The 9,138-nt window shown below is 42.3% G+C and overlaps 1 protein-coding gene across 1 annotated transcript; it reads right to left on the bottom strand.

Annotated features, from left to right (window-relative positions):
• Positions 1 to 676: 676 nt before the first annotated feature.
• Positions 677 to 8,740, bottom strand: LOC308119686 (semaphorin-4E-like; the record flags this gene model as incomplete). Its single annotated transcript, XM_080479835.1, has 15 exons — positions 677 to 780; positions 1,175 to 1,290; positions 3,414 to 3,747; positions 4,056 to 4,182; positions 4,257 to 4,375; positions 4,940 to 5,162; positions 5,249 to 5,399; positions 6,217 to 6,392; positions 6,479 to 6,627; positions 6,720 to 6,830; positions 6,924 to 7,023; positions 7,427 to 7,522; positions 7,634 to 7,696; positions 7,841 to 7,986; positions 8,647 to 8,740. The coding sequence occupies 15 exons, from the start codon at positions 8,738 to 8,740 to the stop codon at positions 677 to 679; spliced, it is 2,109 nt and encodes a 702-aa protein (XP_080335961.1).
• Positions 8,741 to 9,138: the final 398 nt, after the last annotated feature.

Here is a 9,138-nt window from a genome sequence, read left to right on the forward strand (position 1 = left end):
TGCAAGACCCATCTAAATGTTTACAATATGCAGTGGGCCTATAACATTAGATTATTTCATAAATGGGAGCCAAGACAATAAGTGTGTTGTCAATCATGTCTAGCCTCCATGACAACACACTTACACATACTTCATTTTTGATAATCTGATATCCTGCAGTATTCTCAAGCACCGACATAGGTTGCATTGGCTACAGGTAAGTTTACTCCATGTTCCCGGGGGCCACGTCAGCCCCGTTTGCCCGAAACCTAGTGCGCCGTTGGATTTTGGGGAATTCTGAGGAAGGCGCGGCACGTTATTCACGTTCTGTCAAGACTTTCTACGGATGAAATGTGGACGCCGGCCAATTTTGAAAGCACGTTTAGGCCCCAAAAGGGCCACCAAGAGTGAAGGCAATCATCGTCTCCTGAGACTTTTGCTGGGTGCACACATACCTCTGGATTTCTTTTTCGGTGGCAGAGCCTGTAGAAGGTGTTCTGTCGTTGATCGCTCAGACTCGAATGAAACTCCCCTCCGGGGCCCGGGAGTCGGCTTCCTCCCAGGCCGTGCGCGTCGTCGTGGGCAAGCCGCCATTGGACGTGCTGAAACGGCGCCGTGAGAACCGCGACGAGCCGCGATGGAAAGCCTCCCGTCCCAATGACGTTCATCCCGTTTTTGGCAAACTTTTTTTCACAGTTTAAAAGTCTGGCACGGCGCCCACGGCATTCGCGACCCATCCCGTCACGCTGCGTTGTCTCACGTTCATCCCCGTTTTGTTGGTCCCGGTGGCCTGGAACGGGGCTGCCGTGGACATAGTATAAACGTACCTTATTCCTGTACTATGGATGCGCGTTGTTTTTGTAACAAGGAGAGGCAAAGCTGGGCATTACAACGCAGACGCGACAATAACTGGCACCAATCTGAAGAAATGCCAGGTGTGGCCTATCAGCAGCAATCAGTGCACCTGCAAGAGAGTAGTGTGACCAAACTAACTATTTGTTATTTATCCATCCATCTATAGCAAATACTATCAGACTGACGCACACAGACACACAACCTACATAACAATAATATAACTAAGCAATATGCCGAAGCTGGAAAAGACACGTGCACAGTCTCGAGCACACTCACCTGAAGCACAACGATCAGCTCTGTCGTCACAAAGATTTAAAAATGATAAAACTTACCTCCTAACTTTCGTTGTCCAAGCGGCCGGGCTCCTTGTGCGAGCAGCAGTAGCAGATGACGTTAGTGTGACAGCAGCGCCTGCTGACCAGGGCCGACTGGTCGTTAGGGGCGGGTGAGCCCCACCTGGTGTCACCAGAAGGGACTGCATGCAAAGTATGCTCTTAATTCTTTAAGATTATCTGCACAAGATAAAATAATCTGCACGAAATATCTTCACAAATACCAGTTTGTTAGTAGCTAAAGCTCACAGTTAAGAAGTAAAAAATAATTAGGTCGATTATTTACGAGTACTAGTACAAGTTTGAAACTCATACTTGAGCAGAGAAACTGAAGGTAACTATTTTTTAAGAATCTTTTAAACTTTTAACTTTGCTGGTGGTTGACTGGTTGAGCTTTGAAACAGGGAAAAAAAATGTTTTCCTGCATCTATATGTGTTTAAGAAAGAACTCATACATATGGAATCAGAACGACAAAATGAACATAATCCAACTACATGGAAGGAGACATTTTGGAGGAGACCACAGCAGACCGATAAAGTTCAGTTTTATCTGTTTGAATTAAATATTTGAACAGGGACTTGCAAAAAGGCTCTGTGGACTTATGTGTTGTATTCTCAGCCACTCGAGAGTTGGAGGCGGAGGGTGACGAGGAGGTCAATTCTGTCTCCGGCACTGGTACCCGCCGCACCAGTGCGTCCAGAGCGCATGGCGTTGCAGCGCATCCACACTGCAGCTTTACACACGGCGGTCACCGCACTATTTACGTGCTTACTCTGAAATTAGACTGATTGTTACACGCCTTGCCACAATTGATAATCAATCGAGTCTATCCACCGATCTGTATCATTCGAAGATGAAACTATGACATATGAACATCGTGTTGCTGATTCAGTAGTAATGTTCCACTAAAGACACAAATCTATACCACTACAGCTGGGCTGTTTATGATTACGTGGATCTATAAGATAAGATAAAGTATGACTTGACAGCTGTGAAAGTTGTGATATAAGTATAAGACTCCACAGTTCAGTTTTTGCTACGCCGCAGCATAAAATCCATTTGACCCAATTCACATACATCCTTCCTAACAAGCATCCCTGTAGCTAATCCCATATTAGGCCCTCTGGCACATTCCTCATAGTCTTCTCCCAGGTCCCTTTACACTTCAAAATACGGTATGTTCTGCTTATATCTGTACTTGACTGTGCTGTCTGCTCATGTTTGTCCTCTCTGGTCAGAATAATGTATGAGCAGAATTTGATGCCTGAAGGCTTTTTTCCCCATCCATTTCCTGAAGGATTGAGTCTTCTGTGAAATTACAGTTATACAGTTATACATGTGAGATAACATGTATAATATGTTGAGTTCTGTATTAGAAGCTTGTGTTTGGGCTTGTTTAGCATTATTTAATGTATCCTATCTGATCCACACCGTAAAACCTAGTAAGTTAGTAAGTTAGAGTTTACTCAAAACGGTCCCATGTCTCTTTTAAATGTGATTAAAAAAAATTCCCCAGTGATTCACATCCTTTGAGTTGACTTTATATGATAAGATGCTGAACATTTCAAACTTAAATTTTAGGTTGTTTTTTTTCTCCAAATAATAACTCATCCATAGTTTTAAGGAAAAACATCTGCCCTTCAAGACTGTGTATATAATAACAAATATTTTGATATTCGTTAGCAATTAGGGTGTCAGAACATCTAAATGTGAAAATGATGTTTGTAGTCATTGTCTGGTTTCTCAAATTGAATTAAAAACGAAACACCATAACATAAATTATTTTACCACTTTACGTTTTATTGATTTTTCCCATTTTCTTTTCAACACAAACAGACAGAACGGGACAGTTTGTAACATAGATTTTAAAATGTTAAATCCTTCAAAAACAAGAATGAACCGGTTTGTATGTGTCTGCGCTCAGCGACATAACTGCAAATCTTCACAATGCGAAATTGCAAAGACAGAGTTTTAGTAGGTCTGCTCAATCAATCGGTATATTAGCCTCTATTTAGAGTCAGCTGCAATCAAATGACACAGGAACCGTCAATATAGTACAAGCTCAAAACAACAAACATTGATCATATTAACTCTTGGCTCTTATTAACAATGAAAATCAAAGGGCTTGAAAACACAGAGTTTATTTTCTAATTTTATTTTTAAAGGTTTCTTTCCTCCACGTGTCTTCCTTCAGTCCCTTCCCTCACGCTTTTGTTTTAAAGTGGATGAACGTGAATAAATTGCACATGAGCAGCAAGCCTGCAACGGCTGCCAGGGCGATCACAGCCACCTCCAGATTCCGGACATGGCTGCCGGTGTACTGAACCTGGAGCAAGTACTGGCTCACCGTCCTCTGGTGCATTTTGCTTTTCACATATTCTACTGTCTCACAGGTGTAGAGACCAGCGTCTGAAATGGAGGGTGTGATGACGAGACCCTGACTGATTGGAGTGTGTCGAGGATCCGGATGGATGATCTTGTCGGAAAAGCGCCAGCTCACTGGGAGGTTGGTATCGGGGTGACATGGCAGGAACTGTGTGACGTTGACTGTGAGTTGTACAACCTCAGGTCTCTTTGTCACTGGAAGAAAAAAAAAAAAAAGCATATTTCAGTACCATGTTGGAAATCGTTACGCTGGTGCTCCTGTTAAAGTCCATTTTGAACTCGCTTGTGCTTGTAGATCGAACACTAAACCTAACTTACAATTAGAAGTTGAGCATATACTGGTGTCTCCATCACTAAGACTCTGAAACCTGCAAAAAAAAAAGACAAATGCCACGTTCAGACCGAACCTCATCAAACACTGAATTTCAACAAAATTTGAAAACAAGTCGCCAATTTGAATGACCTATACCAGGAAGTTGCGACGGCAGCAGATACACATTTGCCTCTTATCCGGTCCCAGCCACAGTACGGGTCCCTGGCAAGGATGCAGTCGTCACACGATGTGTAGCGGCGGCAATCTCGTACATCCACCTGCACAGCAGCGTTACTGGCCCCGCTGTACAGCTGACCCTACAGAAACAACAGTCTCAGGCTGTGTTGGCAATAAAAAACATTTGCATTACCTACAATGAAGTGAACCTTACTGTTTTGGAGGAGATTTGTAGGAATTTGACTGGCAGCGGGTCTTCAAACAGCTGCAGCTCCTCAATGATGCGCCCCTCTTCACCATCCATATTCACTGCCTTCAGCAGCCAGCCAGACTCTAAAAACACATTGTTGTTATAACATCACTAGTTATCAGCAATGGGCAAGTAGCTGAGCTGTCAATTACATCGTGAAACCGTGAAAAAATCTCTGAAGTGTCAACAAACTCCACGTTTCATTTGTTTCGCATTATAAAAAGCGGAGGAGCTGCGGTCTCTTTCTGCTCGTCTCACAAGCCAACTGTTTGATTTAGTATTTGCTAAAGCTGTCATAACGGTCACCACTCCTGTTTCCTGAAATAATTTAGCAACGGGAAAGGTTTCCCACTCGTACATTAGCATTAGCTTGTATCCACAGCAATTGTGAACAAAAAAAAACATTGGCTCCTCTTTAAAATTTATATATATATATATATATATATATGTTTGCTTATGTCAGCATGTTGGTACTTGTATCTTCTTGTTGTCGCCAGTTCATGAACTCAATTATGTCAAGATCGTTTAACATAAAGATTGCGGTGCATCTTTCTCTAACTAGCCAGTCATCCCTTCCACAGCCCTGTAGAAAACGGAATCCAGCATGTGTGCGTCTGCTGTGAATAATGAGGAATACGCTTGCATACCTGTGCCAATGAGCATAATCTGGTGCTGCTGTCCATCTGGTGTTGTGACTTGGTCGATGACAATTTTGGAGAACTTATTTGATGGGTGGACTAGCAGAGGCTTGCCGGTTATCGGCGTAACTACCCCCTCCATCAGCGGATGGTTCCTCACAAACATCAGACTTGTGTCCGGGAGATCCAAAGACGTGTTCACCCCTCTGGCTCGCATCTCATCGTTAATGCACTAGTCATGCAGAACAGAAACAAGTCCTGTCAGCGTCGTCAGAGCTTGTTGGAACTAAAAATGAATGGATGCTACTCTATACTTACTGTACCAGGGTGAGGGGATGGCTCGTTTGCCGTGTATATGTCCCAGCTTCCAGTGTTTGTCTCAGTCAGAAACTTCCCAATAAACACCTTGTTGACGTCTGATAGTTTGTAGGCACAGACGGCAGAATGGCCACTGGCTCCAGAGTCTTCCCTGTCAAACAATGCAGGAATTTTCTTTCATTCATTCATAGGCGTGTGGAAAGGAGGCGCGTGGCTTGGCAAAGGCACATAATATGTGACGCCTTTGCCTCCTTAGTATTAAATGCAGACATTTTCCCTATGGGACCAGTTACTTCAGTTTTATCACCAGCAATATTCAAAAACTCCCGAGGCTTGGTCAGAAATTAGTTTTGTCTCATAGTGATGACAGAGTGAGTTAATGGAGGATGAAGGTTCATTACTCTCCGTATTACTTTGCTTCAGACTTGAAGTACTTCTTCAAATCTAAGAGGTTGAGTAGAAATGCTAATCAAAAACTGTGTAACTAGAGAGTTTACAGACAAAGAGTTACAGGAATTGACATTGTATCACAAGCTATACCACACATGTCATTGTCAATCAATCAATCAATTGTGCAAAATGTGAATGTTTTAATGTGAACAAAGTTTTACCTCTGAAAGGTATATATGTCTCATTTCTTCCAGAGCAGGACCCTCACCCAGACCAAAGCAGGACTCTCACATATAACATACTAAACATCTCATGAACAACAAGATTATTGTCTTTTTCATTTTAAGTGGGTCAAATCACTTATATTAACAGTAAACTAATGGAAATGGCTGCTGTAATTTCATTCTTTTAATAAGCCATGTAACTTGCTATGATCCCAGGTTTTGAACAGGCATGATACTGGCGTGTGGCCACAGCGTGCACATTTAATGTCGCTCACAGTGTACTGGGGGAGCTTGTGTGTATGCCCAGACACGAGGAAAAGTAAAGTGAACTTTGCCCGAGTACACGCTACTTACGGGTTGGATGTAAACGCAGCATAAAAAATGCTGTCCTCCCAGTTACTTTGATTTTGGAGAAGAAAGACATCCCGCGCGAGGGGTGACGAGCCAACGTCTCCAAACGGACAGTCAAGCCGGGCTTTAAAAAAAGAAGTCCACTTGCGCTGAAGAATCCTGCTGCCCCCAAGGTCACTCTGAAACGACACAGACATTTATATGTGTTCACAGCTAAGACAAATTAAGTTTTAAGCCTCTGAATGAAAGGACTTTCGAGACATACCTTACATACGCGAGCGATCCTCGAGACCCGGAGGTTGCGCCGACGCTCTTCCACCGCGTTCTCGGTGAAGAACAGGAACACATAGTCATCTTCTCCAGTATCGCTGTGTCTGCTCGCTTCAACGAGGCGGATGGAAATCATGGTGGGATCTGAGGACAAATGATCAAGAATGTGAGCTCGCACGGGTACTTTGGGGTTCCACAAGGATCTGGATACGTGTTCCCAAGTGGGATCAGCTTGCCATTGAGCCAGGAGCGTTTCATTTCAGTCTTGATGGGGTTCAGTCCGTGTTTCTGGAACAACATTTCCGTGCCCAGAAAATTTGAAGAGGCAGCAGAATACAGAGTGTTTTCTGTGGAGTGGCAAAGATGCTTTAATTAATTGTTCAGAGTTTTAGAATCAGGAAGAAGAAATGGAGCTTTACGAAAACAGCGTTGTACTTAACCGTCCATAAGTGAGGCGAAGCGTTGGTAGGGGTCAAAAGGCACTTTTCCCTTTCCTGTCATCTGGTTTCTTTCCAAGGAGATTGTTCCGTTTGTGAATGTCTGTTAACAGTGGCATTCACAGGATTTCATATCACTGTCTGATTGTTGTTGTTTTTTTTTAACTTCTAATGAACCCCTTTGAATGCATTAACCCCATTGGTAGTTACCAGATCTTATCATTCCCACACAAATACAAGAGTCAAATCCACCTTGACCTTGATAGACTATTTAACTCTCATCAAAATGCTGGTAATTGGAACATTTCCTCAATTTATTTATTTTTTTCCATCAAAACTCTTGATTACACAAGAGACAACATTTCAAGTTCAATTATACAGATTACATGATGAGTTACAATAACCACACATTCTCAGACGGCTGCTGTTTAGATGGATGCACTCACCATCACTTTGTGATTAGGTGTAGGAAACACTGTATTCAATGAGAATGATTGAAAACTCACCATGTAGTCACATGTTGGGTTGAAAGCGTTTGTCCCGCACACAAGCATTTTCCCATCTTTCATCATGTGTAGAACCCTGATGAAATTATCACATTCCTGTTGGAAGAATTAAAGCTGTAAGAAGCGCCAACAACCAGCAGTGGGAGCTGTTTTTGGTAAGTAGGAAATTCAATAATAGCTGATGATTCCTCATTTTTCCTGTCCTACCTCTATGGGCTTGCCCTTTTTCTGGCAGAGGTTTTTTTCTGCTGAGCTGGCTGTCCAGTCGACCTAGAGCATGAAATAATTAACACGGAATATAAAGCCGTCATGTTTTTGCAGGAGGTGAAAATTAGTTTTGAAGGTCGAGGATGTAAAAACATGTATATTCACTGTACCGAGCAGTTGAACTATTTCTGAAACAGTCAGCCATACCTCGCCGGTCTTTTTGGTGACGTCATCCAAGCTGAGGGTGAACACTTTCCCCCTGGCGCCAAGGACAAGCTGCTCAATGTCGTCTCTCAGTATCAACGAGCTCAAAAAACCAAAGTTGGACTCTTTGAACAGTTTCAAGTTCATGTCTGAGGCAGACAAAGAGACGAGGAGCTGGAGGTTACTTTTCAGAAATGTGAATCCATAATCAGTACATTAGATATTTTAAAGCATGGTCAGATAAACTGATATTTGACAAACAATGACAAATTCAGAATAGCCGCATGCACCTCATTGATGTCGCCCTGCTTTAGCACACTCCATTGAAATGATAGTCATGTGATCAGGTGTTTGAAGGACTGGACATTGGCCCATTTGGGAGCTATTCAAATATAAAAGTCCAGGTCGATTGCGTGATGCAGTGTTTGTCATTAATTGCTCAAAGAACAAAAACAACCAGAGAATGAAAGGAAGAGTGGAAAATCAATTAAAAAATAAATTCAGGGCCAAATATAATTAAGATTCGGTTGATAGAAATGATGCGCAGATGTAAATCTAACAGGCATTTGGGCTGGAATGAGCCGAGGATGCAAACTGAAAGGAATCTACATGGAAATGACTTCAAGTGTTGCTGTTGAAAGAATTTACAATCTTGACTTCCATCACATAAATCGGGAAGTGTGCTTTGTGGTTCCAGATTCTGACACTTTGAGGTGCATTCAGTCTGACTTCTTAAAATATTTTGTGAAAGACAAAAGACAGAAATTGGAGTCGCTTTGCTTTTTGATTGTGAACATCAGAAACTTTACCTTGGAAGAAGACACTCCGGCGGGGTTTGCTGCTCACGGCAACGCCTTCAGTCATGATGAGGAGAAGGTAACAGAGCACAAAAAGAGGCCTCATCTTGTCTTCAAAGAAACAAAGATACATTCTATCAGCAGCATTGTGCAGGTTACCGCCAATAAATACTTGGATATAGTTACTAGTCAAAAAACAATTCCCTCACAAGGTACTGAAAATAAGAGGGACAATTAGGATTATGTCAAAATAAAATATGTTAAGTATGAGCATGTTTGGTTATTTCAGTGTTGCTGTAACACATTTCCTGAGCTATCAACAATAATGATTGAGTTGAAGTTTGAAATTTGCATTATTGCAGCAGCATGTGGGCGGTGACAAAACATCAGCAAAGTGAAATAATGCAAAAGAATAATAACACATAGGAATATACAAGCGACAATAATATATCAACAACATAATAGACATTTGTCTTCTCATGTGACCCCGTTGCCTGGTGTCTC

Source organism: Lipophrys pholis, assembly GCF_963383615.2.
Source record: "Lipophrys pholis genome assembly, chromosome: 14".
NCBI lineage: Eukaryota > Metazoa > Chordata > Actinopteri > Blenniiformes > Blenniidae > Lipophrys > Lipophrys pholis.